At 49.2% G+C, this 18,835-nt stretch overlaps 1 protein-coding gene across 7 annotated transcripts in view; it reads right to left on the minus strand.

Moving 5' to 3' along the window:
* LMBR1 (limb development membrane protein 1) overlaps positions 1-18,835 on the minus strand; it is a 116,592-nt gene that overhangs the window by 77,527 nt on the left and 20,230 nt on the right. For 3 of the 7 annotated variants that reach the window (XM_081038824.1, XM_081038823.1, XM_081038821.1), the window contains 2 exons: positions 8,147-8,219; positions 6,143-6,182 (listed from right to left, as the gene is read on the minus strand). In XM_081038824.1, the coding sequence (XP_080894950.1) occupies positions 6,143-6,182; positions 8,147-8,219 (113 nt within the window). Of the gene's footprint in view, positions 1-6,142; positions 6,183-8,146; positions 8,220-14,589; positions 14,730-15,744; positions 15,979-18,835 lie in introns of those variants that run through there. The other 4 variants (XM_081038822.1, XM_081038825.1, XM_081038827.1 and 1 more) reach the window with 4 other exon arrangements.

The following is an 18,835-nucleotide window of genomic DNA, read 5'->3' on the forward strand; positions in this document are numbered from 1 at the left end:
AATAAATTATACTAGTAAACAGTAAATAACTACTAGACAACTATACTATACTATCAAACAGTATTTAAAACACTATTTTGTCATTTTTTAATACACTATCTCTAATATGTACTAATACAAGTATGGAAAAATGTCTAAAATAAGTTTTAAAAAAAATAAAAGAAAGCATGGACAATCGAAAACATGACCTCCCCAAGAAGTGCATCTACCGTGTTTCCCCGAAAATAAGAGCAGGTCTTATATTAATTTTTGCTCCAAAACACACATTAGGGCGTATTTTCAGGGGATGTCTTATTTTTTCATGCACAACAATCTACATTTATTCAAATACAGTCATGTCATCTTCTTCTGGAACATCGTCATAACATACTAAATAAGTCTGGCTGACGATCTTAACTGGGGCTTATTTTCGGAGAAACAAGGTATATCCACAAAAAAAATGGAGGTACAAGACAAATCTAGCAGATTATAACAGTCCCATAGGAGAGAGATTTTAAGGGCTTTCACATTCTCAGTTACACACGTCTGAAATGTTTGAAATTTTATATCTAATTTTGTATCTAATTAAAGATTTTTTAAAATGGGAACCTCATTAACATTAGAGAGAGAAATTTAACATCAAATATAGGAAGCATCTGAAAATAAATGTGAGAAGGTATAAGAAAAAAACCATACTAACCGCCCAAAATACACGTCTAAGAGTAGCTTTGAGGCCCGCGCCACCTTGTGGCGACCCACAAAAGTGTTTTCCTACTTAGTAAAAGCCCAAGCCACCACAAAACTCTGCGTTCAGTAAATCAGTGATAAATTTTGACATGTACACCGTATGGGACATACCAAAACTACAACTCAAATCAGACACAGGAGAAGTCTTGTAAGTGGTTTTGCTGAATGGACATGTTTCCCGGGAAAAGCACGAGGACTATCTACGTCCCAGGGGGCCACTGCCCACTCCACCAGTGGCCAGCCCGTGACCTCAAGCAAGCTTCTTCAGTTTTGTCCTCACAAGTCTCATGGGGAAGTTGTCCTGTTCACTAATTCTGTCCTTCCAAAGCTAAAACTAAGGTCAAGTCCACAACCCCCACGCCAGGTCCTGCACAGGCACCCAACGCACTTTTCCAGACTCTTCTCATGTCACAAGAGTCCCACACACAGGCAGACTTTCCTAACCTCCTCGTACCCCAAATGGCTCCGTGCCCTGGGGCACAGTGGGCTCTCTCCCTAGAGCCCCCCTTTACCTCATTTGCCCTGGGAAGCTTTTCATTCCTCAGCATCTCCCTTCTCGCTCCCGTCAGTAAAGGCAGAACCCTTCTAATTGGCGCCTATGACTCCGACCACATACCCAGCAAGGAAGGCCAATCAGTTTCCAAACCAAACCTGGGGCCTGCTATAAGCCTCCAAAGATAAACAGACAGAGTAAGTCAAGTCACAAATGACCCGGGAAATCCTGAATATATGCACTTCAGGATTTTAACTGTCATGCTGGCTCTTTCAGCAAGTCTTCTAGAATCTATGGCATTTTAGGTATTGTTTTTGAGCCTAGAGGTACAAACACAATAATCCCATCCTCCCTGACGCCCTTGAATAGCTACAAGGAGAGCCATTCATAAAGGTAGATGTGCTGGAGCTAAATGCTGGCAAGGGGTCTTTAAGGTACGGCCTGAGTCGAATGGGAAAAGGGTAGTGGTCAGTAATGATGCAACTCTAAAAAGTGCCCCCTAGGAATTAAAGAAGTTTCCGTGCTCGCTTCGGCAGCACATACACTAAAATTAGAAGTTTCTGTAATGCCTCCTTCTAACACGTAGTGGACTCTGGACAGAACCCACAGGACTTCCGGGGGTGAGGTGAGAGCGGGGTCAAGGATGACTGAGTTTTCAGCCTGACGGTGGCAACGGTCCCGTGGTACCAACTGCAACGGAGCGGGCTGGTGGGGAAGTAAGGGCATGGGGAGCCGGGCACGTCCATAAAACAAGGTCACAGAAGCAGACTCTGTGCTTGTCACTGCAAGCTCCCAGGGGGTCTACCCCACCCCTGGTCACATTCTCTCTGATCACTGGTCAGGGTGGGGTCTGCCAGGGCCCTCCAATCCCAGGTTACCTTTCCAGTTTAGAAGTACTGTCTGGGAAGCTAAGCTTGTAACTAGGAAAATATCCTGAGCCTCGTCAAAGAAGTTACTCATTTATTGATTTCCATCCGTATGACTCGAGACTGTTTTGTTTTATTCTGTGTAGGATCCATGACAATCATGACTTAGAAGCTCAGACTGTCCCTAATTTGGTGTGAAAGCCCTCAAAGCCTTCTGAGTCTTGTTGACATGCCCGCCATCATTCATTCTGGCACGACGATATGTACAAAGTGACCTGGAACTGTCCCTACCCCAGCCCTGCGCCCGTCTTTCCCCAAGGAGCCCTGGTTCCTTTGAGTGGGAAGCTGTATATAGAAGTAAAGGTTTGGGTGCTCTTGGGCCTGGCGCTCCCAGGCGCTCAGTGGACAGCAGGCCGAGGCTCGTAAGTGTGCTATGCATGCACGCGCCTGTGAACACAGACACACACACACTCACGTCTGCATCTGGTTCCTCTGTCGGCACTGAGCATGCGGAGTCCACACCGCTACCTCCAGCTGCACTGCAAGAGCTCAGTGCTCACGTTCGTTGTCTCCCTCTCCCCCAGCTGTGACTGGTATCCATCATCCGAATGGACCAACCCTGTGTGGTCAGTCTCCCATCACACTGCCTCCCCCCGCCTACGCAGAGCTGTCCTCCTGTCCAGGTGATTCCCCATATTGGACTGTCCTGCCCATGGACACCTTCCCTCTCCACCTGAGCTCTGACACCCATGCCAGGACATTCATCTGGAGACACCCTCCTCAGTCTGTTTGGGTTGTGCCATCCTGCACAGATGCCCTCCCTGCCCTGTGTGAGATCGGACTCCCTGTGACAGAGTGCCCCTACCCTCCTCACCGCCTTGGGAGGGCACTCATGCCAGGATTTCCTCTGCAGGGAAACGCCCCTCCCCCTCTCAAATCCCGAGAGCCCACAGCTGGCCACCCTCTTGGCTCTGACACTGTGCCAGACCTCTCTCCTGCTTGGCTCACAGGCCATCCTTAAAGCAGTGTCACCAACTAGGCACTGTATTGTATATGGACTGCTTTGATCCAAATCAATCAAATCAGAACTAGCTGAGAGCAGCCCTCAGAAAATGCCATTTCTGGTTGAGAAGGGCAGAGGGAAATCCTTTGGGGGCCAGAGCAGGGAGCAAGCACAGTCAGCGTGGGGCCTCTGTCACGTGGCCTCGCAGGGCTGGTGATCGATCACCTGCATTTCAGAACCTGTCTGAGAACTTCCACTTTCTCTCCTCCTGAGGCTCAGCCTCTGGTTTCTCTTCCTCTTCAGTGCTCCACATCTCCCTTCAGTGGGAGGAACTAAGACAAGGAAAGAGGGCTGAGTTCAAGCCCACGAAGCAGCAAACACACGCCCAGATTGTTTCACATGTCATTTAATCCACGCGTGGGCACTACAGAGTAGGGGGAGACCCACCTCTCATAGGGAAAGCATGAATCTTTGTTCCTCAGTCTCTTCTGGACCCAGGGTAATCTTGAGTCAGAATTTGAACCCAGGTCTGCCTCACTCTTCAGTTCTCACTCATTCCATCACAGAAGGAAACCAAGGCAGTAAAAGACAGGGGTCAGTGGGTAGGGGCCAGGGCCACAGGTCAGCCTCCTTCTCGCGGGTGCCCCTCTCCTCCACGCCCCACTCCTGACTTGACAGTAAGACCACACCCATCCATCTTCGGAAGGGGAGTCTGTGCGCAGGGCTGGATGCAGAGGACCGGAGCCCTGGGACGTGCGCCGCCAGCCCCGTGCTAAAGCAGGTCGAGGAGGTAGGGCCGCTCCTGAGCGTGGCAGGCAATGTCACCCTGCCATAAACACACTGCGGGGGCAGGAGCCGGTGACGTGCTCTCGTGCGGCTATCAATTATTGATGTGCAAATGCATTTAGACAAACGCACCACCCGAGGGGAGCACAGACCCAGGGGGCAGAGGCGTAAGTCACAGGCTCTATGTGCGAGAGGGTCGCACTGCGGAAGAATTAATGAATTAATGTGCGCTTCAGTCGGCCTGTCAGCACAGTGACTTTTTCAAGTAAGTGAAGCCGACTGTTCTGTTTTTACAGGAGCAGAACCTGAGACAACGATGATTCACGTAAGAATTTTCACAATGCCATGGTGCTAGGAATGAAACTAAGACCCCTACTCCAGTAAGTTAAAATCATCAACTTATAGGCCTAAGTTTTAAACCCATACAACAAGAATACCAGTATGGGGCAGCCAGATGGCTCAGTTGGTTAGAGTGCGAGCAAGGTTGCTGGTTCAATTCCCACATGGGATGGTGGGCTGCGCTCCCAGCAACTAAGATTGAAAACAGTGACTGGGCTTGGAGCTGAGCTGCATTCTCCACTAGATTGAAGGACAATGACTTGGAGCTGATGGGCCCTGGAGAAGCACGCTGTTCCCCAATATTCCCCAATTAAAAAAAAATTTTATAAAGAAAAAAAGTTGTTTAGAAAAAAAGAATTCCCACTATGAAATGAAGTTACAGTTGTCTGCCCTAGGGCGTTTAAAATAATTTAATTACCAAGTAAAGCAGATTTATACTCATTTTCAGTTACAAATCAAATCAGCCCTGTTTGTTTATTAGCTGAAAGTTTTTGCTTTCTTATTGAGGTAAAATTCACATAAAATGAACAATTTTAAAGTGAACAATTCCGTGGCATTTAGTGCACTCACGGGGTTGTGTAACCACCACCTCTGTCTGGTTCCAGGACCTTGTCATCACCCCAAAATAAAGCCCCACAGCCATGAAGCACTTGCCCCCCACCTCTCCTCTCACCTGCATCAGACTGCTTTTGCTGCACTTCCTTTTCTAGATGCTTCCATACTGAACTCGTACACTGTGGCCTTTTGTGCCGGGCTTATCTCAGCAGCACGTTTAGAGGGACACCCATGTTGTAGCGTGTCAGCACTTCACCCCTTTTCATGGTAGAGTGACATCCCAGGGCAGCGAAAGCATGTGAGTGCGTGGGCACACGCAATCTCTGTCTCCGCCCGCATCATAGCCTGACACTGACCTGAAGGAACATGAGACGGGCCACCTCACTGGCCAGTCATCTTCCGAGGTGTGACTGAGGCCAGCGCAGCGGAGGAAACATGAAGCAATGTCCCAGGGTGCCTGCCGGTGAGTACTGGGCCTGACAGCGGCCCGCACTGTGGCTCTGCACTGGCGCCTCCTGCTGCAAGGACACCATGGGGACAACTGGGAAGCTGCAGTGGAGCACGACGGGTGTCAGTGCGAACCTCATCGTCTGACACTCAAATGCTAGATTCATAGGCGAACACACCATTCATAGAAATCAGACGTGGAAGTATCCTGAGGAAATGGACCTTCCGGTCCGCAATGTCTCCCACAGTTCAGTGAAAAAAAGCTCTTTGCATCATATTTCTAACTTCCCTATAAATTTGGGACTGTTTCAAAAAAATTTTAAAGTCTCAGTAAAAGCAATCCTGGGATACAGATACCCTCCTATGTAGTCTGTGTAATTTCAATTTTTAATCAAGCAAAATCTGATAGAAAGGAATTCACCCATCTAGTTTGATTCCTCAGAAAAATGAAAGGGCATTTATTTCAATCACATATCATCAGCGTACATACGCAGAAGGGAGCTTGAGGGTGGGTACCTGTAAAGCCCATCTCCTGCTCACAGCAGGTCAATGTCCACTTAACCAGACCACATCGGCCACCACTTGCAAAGCCAGCACACGCTTCTCAGCAGACCATTCAAATAGCCAAGAGCTTTCTTTCCTACGGCCCAGCAATTTCCCCAACCTGACGCCCATTTCCTGGTTGAATCTTCTGAACATAAAATCTGTCGGCTCCTTAAACAAGCACATGTTAATAGGAAGCGATCAGTCCCCAGTTATCCGCGCCTATCTGCCTCTGCGCGCTCTCCGGGACAGGACTAACTGATGGAGGTGTGATAATACTTCAGGTGGACTTCTTCCCCCATTTCTGCCCAAAAGGTAGGAATAAATGCTGACAATCTGTGACTTCAGACTTAAAACCAGACAATGGGACTTGGGAATACGTACGAAATCCTGTTGACCACGGCATCTTCATCTTCTTGTTCATCTGCAAAGATGTTTAAGGTATTAATACTCTGGTATCTTCCAACAAAACGCTCTATTAACTTACTAAAAATATAAAGAAGCAATTATTGAAGGAAAATAATTTTCAAACAGCACTGTGCTTATTTCAACACAGATCTAAATTTAAATCTCATTAAATGAGATAGGATAGCATATAATTAGAGAATACTGTTGTTTTGATTAATCAAAAACTCCTGATTAACGAAATGCCCACATGTAAATTAAAATGTTCCAAATAGTCAGTGCTCAAGAAAATAAAAGTTAGTAGAACCTCAGAACCCTATCAACATTGTTTATTATTGTTTATTATTATACAATGTAAGTGAAATTGCTGATGAATGAAATTTTCTGGTCGATAAAAGTTAAAAAAAAAAATGTTTATTGTAAGATTAAAACCAGGACCTTCGAACTCGTGTACTTCTCTACAATTGGGGTTTGCCACTGGGAACGACATTAACAAGGATTCTCCTGAACCAACCAGAACCTCCGTGGATGCCGTCACCCCCCCAGTTCATCTTACTGTTCAGGCTACAGACACAAATGCATCAAGTTTCGTGTATCTTTTTGGGTAGCAGATGGTCACTCGTCCACCCCTCTCCCTGCCTCTCATGGCTGTCACCATCTCCTTTGTCCTCCCACATAAACTTCCCAGCCAAAGAAACTAGGATCTAATTACAAGAACACTGCACAGCACCGGCCCCTGCTTCCCCTCACTGCCTCGCTGGAGTTGTCATCAAAGGCTCCTTCTGTGTGTCCCTCAATTCTGCGTGCCCACCCGCTCCAGTGTCAGTGGCATATTTGGGCCATTCTTTTAGTCCCATCTCCATTCTTAACTACAGGTACCCAAAACAGCTTTACAACAAAAGGGACCACAAAACAACATATCACAGTTAATTTGTATAGTGTTGTGCTCACATCCAAACACTATCAAACCATGAAGACTACGTTACTATCTCCACGGCCACTTCAGTTCTGTGCCCAACACTTTACCAACTAGAGCCAGAGTCCTCACACCCTTCCCTGTGATTACTCTAAAATGCATCTAATACAGCTCCAATTTTCCCGGTCATCATCCCCTACCGCCCCGAAACAACGCTTTATATTCATTTATCATCTCTCTCTCTCCTATGGCCATAGTCTATGAAAGCTTATGCCAAAACATCTTTTAAAATGGCTAAGATACTGCCTTGGATCCCAGGGCTTCAAAATTTTGAGAGATTATAAACTCCCAGGGGGATGTCAGTGCAGTCAGAGCCCAGGACTGAAGTGACACACTAGAGCCAGCATCATTCCTGACTGCTCTCAAACACCTGACAAGTGTAATGTGACAACGTGAGAAATCTTTAACATGTGAAATCCTTAAGTATTCATACAGCACCTATTAGCCCACTCTCACAGGTAGAAAATCCTGTGATTTCTAGAAAATTAACAAGCAGGCAGTAAGGCAACTGCTTAGGTACTTATAAAACCCTGGCACAAAAATCTGTGAGATAATCAGCAGAAAGTTCATTTAAAAAAAAATAACTATATAGTGGTCCCTTTGGCGAGATAAGATATCTATGAAACAATAAAAGGATATGGTATTATGGAGACTCTAAAGTCTACATCACCTCAGAGAAAGAAAGACATTCTGGTAGTCTAAGAGGATGGGGTGAGGATGTGCAAATTCAGGGCCAGTCACAAGGAACCATATAGCCTCAGCAGCTCCGAATTTCCCAGCTACTGAACAGCCGGACATAAGAATGCGATAAACAAGGGCTCAGGCCTAAGAGGGTGACCCCACAAGTAGTCAGACTCCCTGGAGGTTATTTTTAGTGCTCTTAGTACCAGGCAACTGCTTGCTGCAGTCACAGGCACCCTGCATATACTGCCACACTGACAGGCACTTGCCATGCCTAGGCCACCTGGCATGAGAATCAAAGTTTTCATTACAATGTTTCTACTTGCCTGATTTTCTCTTGTATCTTGTGATGATGAAGTAGGAAACGATGTAGAGAATGGCAAAAAGAAGGAAACATATCTGAAATGAAGCAAATTTGACAGATCATTTACATTGTTTGCATATTTTTTTTAAGTAATAGAAGATACATCTTTGGTATTTATAGGAAAAACGATTTAACCTATTACAAACTAAACATTTTAGATATTTTGCTAATATAAAGTTTGGATGAAATATTAATTTATATGAACTAGTCAGTTACCCCAGTTTAATACGATTCCAGAAAAAACAAAAAAGCCCAATGGAGATTTTCCTTTTCATAATCAAATTGTTTTCAAAGTCACATGAAGTGTAACAAACCATTATGTCAGCAACAATTCTGAAAGATAAAGTCAATGAGAAGCTACCATACCTACCAAATACCACAACGTACTACTATAAAGCTTCAATGACATTTAAAGAGCGTGCTGGCACCAAAACATGACAGATCAACAAAACAGATTCTATTACATAAAAATTTACGTAATATGGTTACACATCCAACAGGCATCACTTAATTAATGGAGGGGGGAAATAATCGTTCAGTTAACACAGCATAACAAAATAAACAGCAGTTGAACAAAAGACTTTAATATTAAATTCCATTTAATTCCTATCAGATCCAGGGGAGACAGGCAGGCAAACATGGACGGGCCGAGGAACAGGAGACCTCACTACAGTCAAAGAGTAAGTGTGCAGAAATAAAGGCTCATTAGCGCTGTGGGTCACAGTGGAATGTTCTGAAGACTCTCGAGTGGAACCATTCCAGGTGATGCAATGAGGGTATGCATGGATTTCTGAAGGTGGGCACATGACTGAGAATGACGTTTGACTACACGGTGGACATGCACCATCCCATGTGATCCAGTAAACAATATGCTGAGGATAGAGAGGAAGACTGAGCTTCCCCCAGTACACACGGGAGAGTGACACAGACAATCCTGACAGTGGCCACAGCAGCAGTCAGGGGCACCAAAGTGGCCTGCTGCAGGGAACCTGCCTGGAACTCCAGGGAGTAAGCGAGTGTGAACACCAGCACCCCTACCTGGATCCTCCAGAGTGTGGGAGATGGACCAACAAAGAAAGCCCGTTATTGGTGAAGAAATGTAAACAGAGGGGTCTTCTAGGATGTGGGCACCAGGGGAAGCTGTTTACAAGGGAATGGGTTCTGAGAAGGGCCAGAAGAGCCCTGGAAAGAGGAGTGACGCACAGAAACACTGCGAGTCATGAGCTCGAGTCCCCCTGACGAAAGGAGTCAGCAAAAGCTGACAAGGGAGCAGCAGGTAGAAGGCAAAAGGGACGCATCCTGAAAGCTTTCTAGGAAAAGGGAATTCCCAACTGTGCCAGATACTGCTGACAGGCTTAGAACTGATCGTGGATTTGGCAACATGGAGGCCATTGCGACCTTGACAAGACTTGTTGTTCTGGAGGCCTGGAGGCAAAACCCTGACGGACATAGATTAAGAGAGAAGAACTGGAAACAAATTAAGTAGACAGTTCTTTCCACGAGTTTATGGTAATGGAAAGTGAAGGAAAGGTGAAGAAGGTTATTTTCTTTTTGGGGGGAAATTCTTAGCCGGTGTCTTTTTTTTTTTTTTTTTTTAATTTTATTGGAGAAGGGGAACAGGACTTTATCGGGGAATAGTGTGTACTTCCAGGACTTTTTTCCAAGTCAAGTTGTTGTCCTTTCAATCTTAGTTGTGGAGGGTGCCGTTCAGCTTCAAGTTGTCCTTTCAGTCTTAGTTGTGGAGGGCGTAGCTCAGTTCCAGGTCCAGTTGCCGTTACTAGTTGCAGGGGGCACAGCCCACCATCCCTTGCAGGAGTCGAATCGGCAACCTTGTGGTTGAGAGGACGCGCTCCAACCAACTGAGCCATCGGGGAGCTCAGAGGCAGCTCAGCTCAAGGTGCCCTGTTCAATCTTAGTTGCAGTGTGCTGCCCACCATCCCTTGTGGGAGTCGAGGAATCAAACTGGCAACCTTGTGGTTAAGAGCCCACTGGCCCATTTGGGAATTAAATCGGCAGCCTTCGGAGTTAGGAGCACGGAGCTCTAACCGCCACCAGGCTGGCCCACGAAGGTTATTTTTAAGATTGGAGAAGTTACAGGTGGTTGTAGCAATAATACAGTAGAGAAAATTTACTGATGCCAGAAAGGAGAGGGAGACCGGCTGAGGAAATGCGCTCAAGCCGCAGGGCTGGACATAAACTCATCCAGGGGAGGGACTAACACAAGCAGAGAAAGAACACGGAGCTCCTCGCAGGGAAGAGCGGAAGTGGTGGAAGCGTGCTGGCTTCCATCTTCTCAGTGAAACAGAAGCAAGCTCATGGAGTGGGAGGGTGGGAGAGTACCCGGAGCAGAGAAACACACCAGACTGAGAGGCATGATCAGATGCAGTGGCCTGTAAAGCCCCAGGCCAGCCCAAGCCAGAACTCCAAGCAGTGCGGATGGCCTGGTGACACCTTAGAACATGACAGCACTTCTCAGACGCTGAGGCGATGCAGGCAGGATCCCCAAGAAACGTCAGTGGCCTGATTCTAAGATGCCCTGTTCTCTCTTCTCCCCGTTAGAGCCTATACCTGCAGACTTCCACTTTTCACCTCCCACTCACTCTTCCCGCCACTAATCCAACTTCACACCCGCTGACCAACTCACAGTGCTCTGGTAGTAGTCAGTAACAATCCAACAGCCAAGCTGCACTTTCTTGTGAACACTTGACCTCTATGCAGCAATTTCCACGCCAACAAGCTTCCTCCTGATTGTTCTTCCAGCCTCCAGCACTAGCTTCCCTTCTCCTGGCAGCCTTTAAACGCTATTCTTCTCCACTTCCTGGGCTGGGCCAGAAATCCATTCTCATTCCACAAGCTCTTCATAGATAAACTCAGCCACCTGGGATTTAACCCCGAACCCCCAGAAATCCCCAGACCACTGTCTGAGAACCACTGCTTTAGGGTATTAGCAAGGCGAAGAGCTTGGAAACCTAAGTAGTTCTGGAGGAAAGTGAAAGCGAGGACAGAGGACAGATGGGAGTGGAGGTTCACGGGGAAGCAGCTGCAATAAAAGACCTTGACCAAGGAAGCTGGAAGAACAGAAGGTTGTGGTTAAAGGATGTTCCAGGATTTTCAATTCATTTTTAAAGGTGGAGAGCAGTAGTTTCAGGCACTCAGGAAGTTAGTGCAGAAGTGATGAATGAGAAAGACGAAAGTTAATGGAAAAAAGGAAATCAAGGAACCAAAGTGCGTGGCATGCAATAAAAAGACCAGTGGAAAGCAACTCATTCAAGAGTAGAAGTAAGACTAACAATTACAAAAGCAAACGTATTATTAATTTGGAAATAATAGCTACCCACAATGAAAATAAAAATTCTACTATAACAGACTGGACAAAACCACACAACTAGTGGGACCAGGAGCAGGAGCCCCTCTAAATGAGTATGTCTTTAGAGAGAGACAGACCCACAGGGACGAGTGACATGAAAGCAAACCGGATGACAGCTCCTGTCCTCCTACATCCAGTGTGACGAAGGGAAATCCCTAACCAAAGGGAGAAAATCACTTGAGCGCCTCACCAGAGCTGGCAAGGACCAGCTGATCGAGGGAGAGGGCTCTCCTGGTTCCCTGGGGAGACTAAGCTTCTCCCGCTAAGCTTCCATCAGGGCAGGATGAGCAAGGTGACAAGCTCACCAGCAGAAACAGCACAGGTACATGGCCTCGGTGCCAGCTGACCCAGAGGACAGGCGATCGGCCCTCTGGGGGCCACAGGCTATAGTCCTCGTGCTGCTAAGAATGGCTAGGCATTTGGGAGCTGAGGTTCCCGGTCACAAGTAACCTGATAACACATTTAAATTATGCTGTTAGAAGCTAATACGCTTAAATTCCAGGTCTAAGATGTGTACCTAAATTCAAATGCTCCAGGCATTTTTCAAAATGGTTACTTTCCCCCTTCCCCTGCTGGAAGCACAAGGGGATTTTTTTCTGATTTTTTACCCTGAGAACCAGGCAGAGTTCCTGCAGGTAAAACTCATGACAATTGTGGGGGCGCCCTCCAAGACTGGACCCCCCAGAGTTTCTAACTCTCTTGCTAGAGAGTCCACACTAAGCCTCACGCAATCTCCCTCTGTCCTCCCTCTGTCACGCGAGACTCCCTCTGTCCTATGGGTAATGTTGGCTTGGAAACACAGGAAGACTAACACCAAAAATCATGGGTAAAGGAGGTGGCATCCCTTGCATGCCTACGTCTCACAGGAACCATATCTCCAGCTGTCATTTAAGAAGGAAGAACAGAAGAAAGAACATCTCAAGTGCAATTAGGAATGCCTCCATCTCCGTTAACCTTAAGTACAAGGGGAGACGTCGGCAAAGCTGCTCTAACTAGTTACCACGAACTTCGTGACTTAAAACAACACAGATCTATTACCTCATACTCCTGGAGGTCAGAAATCCAACAGGGGTTTCGCTGGACTAAACACAAGGTGTCACAGGGCTAGCTTCTACTGGAGACTCGCCGGGAGAATCCATTCCTTTGCCTTTTCCAGAGCTTCTAGAAGACCCCCCCACCACCACATTCCTTGGCTTGTAGCCCCTTCCTCCACCTTGTGCATCATCCCACCCTGTTCTGGTCACAGCTCCTTCTCACCTGACACTCCTGCCGCCCTCTCATAAGGACCCTGGGGATCACCCTCCATTCACTCAGATGCTATAGGATGACCGCCCCCTTCACCTGACCACATCTGCAGTCGCTTCTACCACAAAGGGTGACATATTCACAGGCCGCGGGGATTACCATGAGGACAGCTTCATGGGCCATTGTACTGCCTACCAAGGGAAACTGACTGAACCCGGTTTAGAAACTCAAGGACAAAGACTCCTCTATCCCTCTGTCCCTCTCCTGCTTGCTGCCGTTATGATTGCATCTGCATCCCCTCCACTACTCCACTGTATGACGCTATGACCACATGAGAAAGAGAAAAGCAGCCAGCCTGCTGCGCTACTTATTGAGAGTGTAAAAATGGTGCAGCCACTGGGAAACAGTGACAGGTCCTCAGGACAACCTTGTGGTCCAGCAATCCCACTTTGGGTATTTATCTAAAAGAACTGAAAGAGCTCAAAGAGACATTTGTACACCAATGTTCAGAGAATTATTCACAGCAGCCAGGAAACAGCCCAATGTCCATCGATGGATGAGTGGACAAGCAAAATGTAGTCTCTCCATACAACGGGATATTATCCAGCCTTAGAATAGAAGGAAATTCTGATGCACGCGATGACGTGGATGAAACTTGAAAACGTTCTGCTAAGTGAAATAAGCCAGTCACAAAAAGACAAATACTGTATGATTCCACTTAGGAGATACCTGGAATGGCCAAATTCATAGCAACAGAAAGTAGAGGGGAAGTTAACTGGCTGCCGGGGGGAGGGAGGAACGGGGAGTTTTTGATCCCTGGGGACAGTTTCAATTTGGAATGACAACAAAGTTCTGGCAATGGGTAGTGGTCCTGATAGTACAACAATGTGAATTTACTGCATGCCACTGAAATATGCACTTAAAAATGGTGAATCGTAACTCACTACGCTTGGTCACTGTCTGCCCTGGTTCTGTGGAGGGTGGAGTACACTCACCACCCAGGGGTGCCAGTCCAGAGGAAGTGTGGGAGGAGAGGGGCAGAACTAAAAGACTCTAGAATCAGTGCCAAAATTGAGTGGTTTCCAGAGTAAGAGACAAAAGTAATAAAGTTCCTGGATACTATGCCATGGGTCCCTTTCTAAACCCATATGATAGAATACCCAATTAATTAAAATTAAAGCCAAAAACAAATAGACCGATGGAACAGCATAGAGTTCAAAATTAAAGGCCACAAATACACAGTTACCTAATTTATGACAAAGGTCATAGATGGTGCTGAAACAATGGGACATATATACTTGAAGAAATATATATGACTCCTACCTCACAGCATACGTATGAAATAAATTGCAAGTGAACTGCAGATCTCAGTGGGAAGAGCAAATCAATAAAGCGTTTAGGGAAAAGCACAAGCAAACACCTTCATAACCTTTGACTAAGCAAAGGGACATAACACAAAAAAGCACTAACCATAAAAGAAAAAAATTTGATCAAGTGAACTACATTAAAATTAAGAATTTCTGCTCATCAGAAGATATCATTCAGTGAATGAAAAGGCATCCACAAAATGAAAAAAAATAAGACCTAGGCATCATACCCAGCAAACATAAAAAACTCTTGCAAACGGTTTATAAAAGATATATAAACTAATTTAAAAATGGGGGAAAAAACTCAAGGATACTTCACAAAAGATTTCCAAGTGACCAACAGACATGACAAGGTGCTCAGATTCACTGATCGGCAGGGAAATGCAAAGGAAACATTTTGTGTAATAAATGCTACGACACACTTACTGGAGTCGCTGAGACAAAAGGGAAGAGAAAGTGCTCGGTGTTGTGAAGATGGGGAGCGAGCACCCGTGTCCTACCGCGCAGCTGGGAGCCCAAGGCTGTCCGAGCACGTGGGCAACTGCATGAGAAGTGCAGGTGAACAGGAGCACTCCCCACGGCCTCCCCGCGGTCCGGAAATGCACACACGCGGTCACCAAAGGACACGGAGAAGGCTACGCGTAGCCAAATCTGGAAACCGCGGCGGGGCCCGCCGACGGCGCCGTCAAACAAGGGACGCGGTCTCCACCGCGGCGGCACGGAGAATGAATCACGCCCGCCTGCGGCGTGGAGGAACTTCAGGAACACTGCGGAGGGGGAAGCAGACCCAGAACGGCGCGTGCCGGAAGTTTCCGTCTCCACGGCGCTGCAAAGCGAAGCAGGCGGGTGTACTGGCCGGACAGCGGTTCGCGCTGGGGAGGCCGAGCGCGCGGGGACCAGGGGCGGGCGCCGGGGCTGCCACGCGCCGACCAGCGCTTCCGGCCGCGCAGCGGCGATCACGCGCTTTTCTGTGTGTCGGAGCTTCAGTTTAAAACAGGACGAGCAAAGGCAGCGCGCGGCACCCGGGCGCACGGGTCGGGGCGCCCACGCGCACGGCCACGCCCGCACTTCTCCAGCCCAAACGGGCGCCGCCGCGTGGGAGCAGGGCGGGCAGGGTGTCCCACGCGGCGGAGACGAGCACACACGACGGCCGCGCGTCCCGGCGCCTCGGGAACGAAGCCCGCGCGGACTTCCCGGCGGCGGCGGCCCAGCGGGCGGAAAGCAGGGCGGTCCTCCGGGGGGCTCGCGGGTCACGGAAGGCGCGGGGCTGAGCGCGGGGGCGCAGGAGGGCGCCGGCGCCTGGACGCCCCGCCACGCCGGCCCGGAGCGTGGGCACGCGAGCCCTCGGGGGGCCCCGCGAGGCCGGGAGGGCGCGGCGCGGACAGGGCGCAGGTGGCGGCGCGGCCCCGGGGGACACCGGGGACGCGTCCGAGCGCGCGCGGCGCCGGGAGCACAGCGGGCGGGCGCGGGGCCGGGGCGGAGCCGGGCAGGTGGCCTCCGCGGGGACGGGGCGCCGGCGGCGGCGGGTGAGGACCCGAGGGGCAGGGGCGGGCGCGGGGCGCGGGGCGCCGGCCAGCTCACCGTGGACTCCCGCACTTGGCTGTGGAAGTGCTGCTCCCGCGCCGACACCTCGTCCTGCCCTTCCATCCTCCTTCACGCCCGCCGCCGCGCCATCGCCCGCCGGTCCGAGGGGCTGCACGGCCGCTCCGCTGGCCCGGGACGCCCGCTGGCGACGGCAGGGACCGCCACCGGGACCGCGACCGTGGCCGCCGCCTCAGCCGCTGCCTCAGGCGCTGACGCTCGGGCTGGGAGGGCGGGGCCTGACGTCACACGAAGGCGCCGCGCGTCAGAGGAGGCGCCGCGGCGTCGGCCGGGCCTGAGGCGGCGCGGGCGGGGGCACTGGGCGGAGCCTCAGGCCTCGGGGCGGGGCTTGGGGGCACGCCCCCAGGGCGCGGAGGCGGGCGGGCGGCCGCGGGTCTGGCCGGGGCCGGCAGGGAGCGGGGAGGCTCGCTTCGCGGGGCGGGTCTCCTTGCTCTGCGGGCGAAGCCACGCAGATGTGCGGCCGGCGCAGGCTCGGCGCTCTGCTTCCCCACCGGAGACAGGCACCATCCGTGGCCACGCCAGGTCGGGCCCTCACTCCGCCCAGCCTGCGGGGCACTTGGCAGAGTCCAGCAGTTCTCGCACGGAAACTTGCACTGTGCGGCACTAGGTCGTTTCGGGACGCGCTTTGGGCGGAAACCCCGAAACCCGGGTTCCCTGGGTGTGATAAGGGGCGCGGGCCGCACCGGCCTGGCCTTGCCCACCTGGAACCCGCAGATGGCCTCGGTCGGCAGGCCTCCGAGCTCTTCCTCCGCAGCTCGTTTATTTGGGGGAACGCTGCACGTGCCAAACACGGTAATTCACCCCATTCTGCATGAAGTATCTTTTATTGGGGTTTTTTTTTTGCCATAACCCTGAATTTTAAGGAATATTTATCATTTTACTTCTGAATTTATTTGGCTATAAGGAAGTCATTTAAATTGCTGTTGGCTGGGATTTTTTTGGCATCACTGAGAATTCTTAGGAAGTGAGAAAATCTACAAATTGCTTTCAAATAACTTTTATGATATTCGTCAATTTAGATTTTGCTGTACTTTTTGCAGTATTGAAGTAAAAAATTTTTTCAAGACTCAAACTTTTGTATGACTTCTGAAAAGCGTGTGGTCCCCAAATACTGTGCCTATGACGCTTTTTGCGGGAAAACGTTGGTAGTGGGAGGACACAGAGAACAGGAGGCTTATCTGAGCACGTCTTCCTGCTGCCATAGCCTGATAAGACACCAGGAATAACTTCCAGCTCCTTAAATTCAACATTCATCTTTATTTTTAAAATGTCTTAGAGCCCTAAAGAACCAGCGAAAGACAGAAAAGCATCCGGACGCCCAGGGTCTGAGAGCTGGCACAACGGCTATCATGCAGGGTCTCAGCTCCTTTGTCCCCACAACGGCCCTGGATCATTTCTGGGTTAATCTCTCCACTAAGAGTGTAAGCACATTAGATTTTAAGATGTGTGCCATTTAGACATGTATTCCAGAAAGTGGATGCTATGGCACTTCTGATCTTCCTGAGCCAACACTCCAACCAGCTAGACCTTTTTGTTTCTTTTGTGCGGTTGTCTGTAGAGATTCTTCCACCGTGGTCTTAGTTATTTCCCTGTTACAGTACTTAGAACAGGGTAGTAGCCATAAAATGGCCACAAGCTCACCCCTCCCTACACGCTCACCCCTTTGCTGTGTGGCTTTGTCCCTCCTCGGTCAACAAGTGGAGTCTATTTCCTACCACTTGAGTCTGGGCCTGGACATGTGACTTGCTTTCGCGAAAGGAACAATACAAAACAGGAAGCTACTGACAAGTTCTTGTGCATTAGGGCTTGTCCCTTCTTCTGGCCCTGGGGAAACCTCCAACTGCCACTGTGTAAGTAAGCCCCAACCAAGCTGGAGCTGGGTGGCCCAGTTATCTAATAGAGACACCCCAGCTGACACCCTCTTTTCTGCCTCCCTCTGAAACATGACTCTTCCCAAAATACACGTTTCCTCTCCTTCAATGCACTTCAATGCAGTTCTTCTCATTAACTACAGAATAAAATCTAACCCCTTAACATAGCATTCCAGACTGTGACTTTTGGACCCCACCCTGCCCTTCCAGCCATTCTCCCCACTTCTTTCTGTAAAGAGGCCTTTCCTGCAGCCTGGCTTCCTCCCCTCTCCAACCCCCAAAGCCTTCCCAGGGCCGAGGCCCAGCACCTTCTCCCATTCCGTATCCTCTTCCCTCCTCTTCAGACTCAGGGCTACCACCCTTCGGAGGCGACACCAACATCATCCTTCTCCACAAAGTCTTTCCTGACAATTCCAGTATTTCATTCACTCTCCGATTGGCAAATATGGACGCGCAACGGAAATAAGAGCACTTGTTCTCACAGAGCTTATTGTCCAGGCGTCAGACAGAAAACTTACCAGGAGTGATATTCCCAACCACTGATTTGACACTTAGCACACATGTCCTTATATTGTAGGTCAACCCTTCATATACGTGTGAGTGAGAGAGAAATTAGGGTAGTAGGGAGCTAGCTTTTGTAGGGTAGATAACCACATTCCAGGTGTTTCACATACATTACATAATTTACCCAACACAGGAACCCTGTGAAGGAGGTACTGGCAGCTCTAACATCGAAGACAGCGAGGCTCAGAGAGGAAAAGCGACCTGACCCAGTTTACACAGTCCACATATGAACCGAGATCCACCTGACTCAGTAACTCTTGTTCTTTTCACGGCACCATGCTCCCTCCCATGCAATAAAACCAAAGCCTTGTTGCAGCACGCGTGACACACAGTGACATTCCCAGGTCCCTCTGCTGGAGATCATGCCCTAACCACTCACTGTCCCCTCCCCCGTAAATTCTTCTACAGTCAGTTAGCCTAAGTATGTGCTCAGGCAATAATGCAGTCAGAGCTCTCCGGAGAGACAGAACGTAGGAGACAGACATATGGACAGCTAGATGATGGTCAGATAGATAGGAAATAAGGAATTGCCCCACAATCTGACGTCTGCACGCTGGAGACCCAGGAGAGCTGATGGTATAGTTCCATCTCAAGTTCAAGGGAATTCAGATGTCCCGGCTGGAAAACAGGCGGAG

The sequence above is a fragment of the Rhinolophus hipposideros genome (assembly GCF_964194185.1).
Source record: "Rhinolophus hipposideros genome assembly, chromosome: 25".
Classification (NCBI taxonomy): Eukaryota; Metazoa; Chordata; class Mammalia; order Chiroptera; family Rhinolophidae; genus Rhinolophus; species Rhinolophus hipposideros.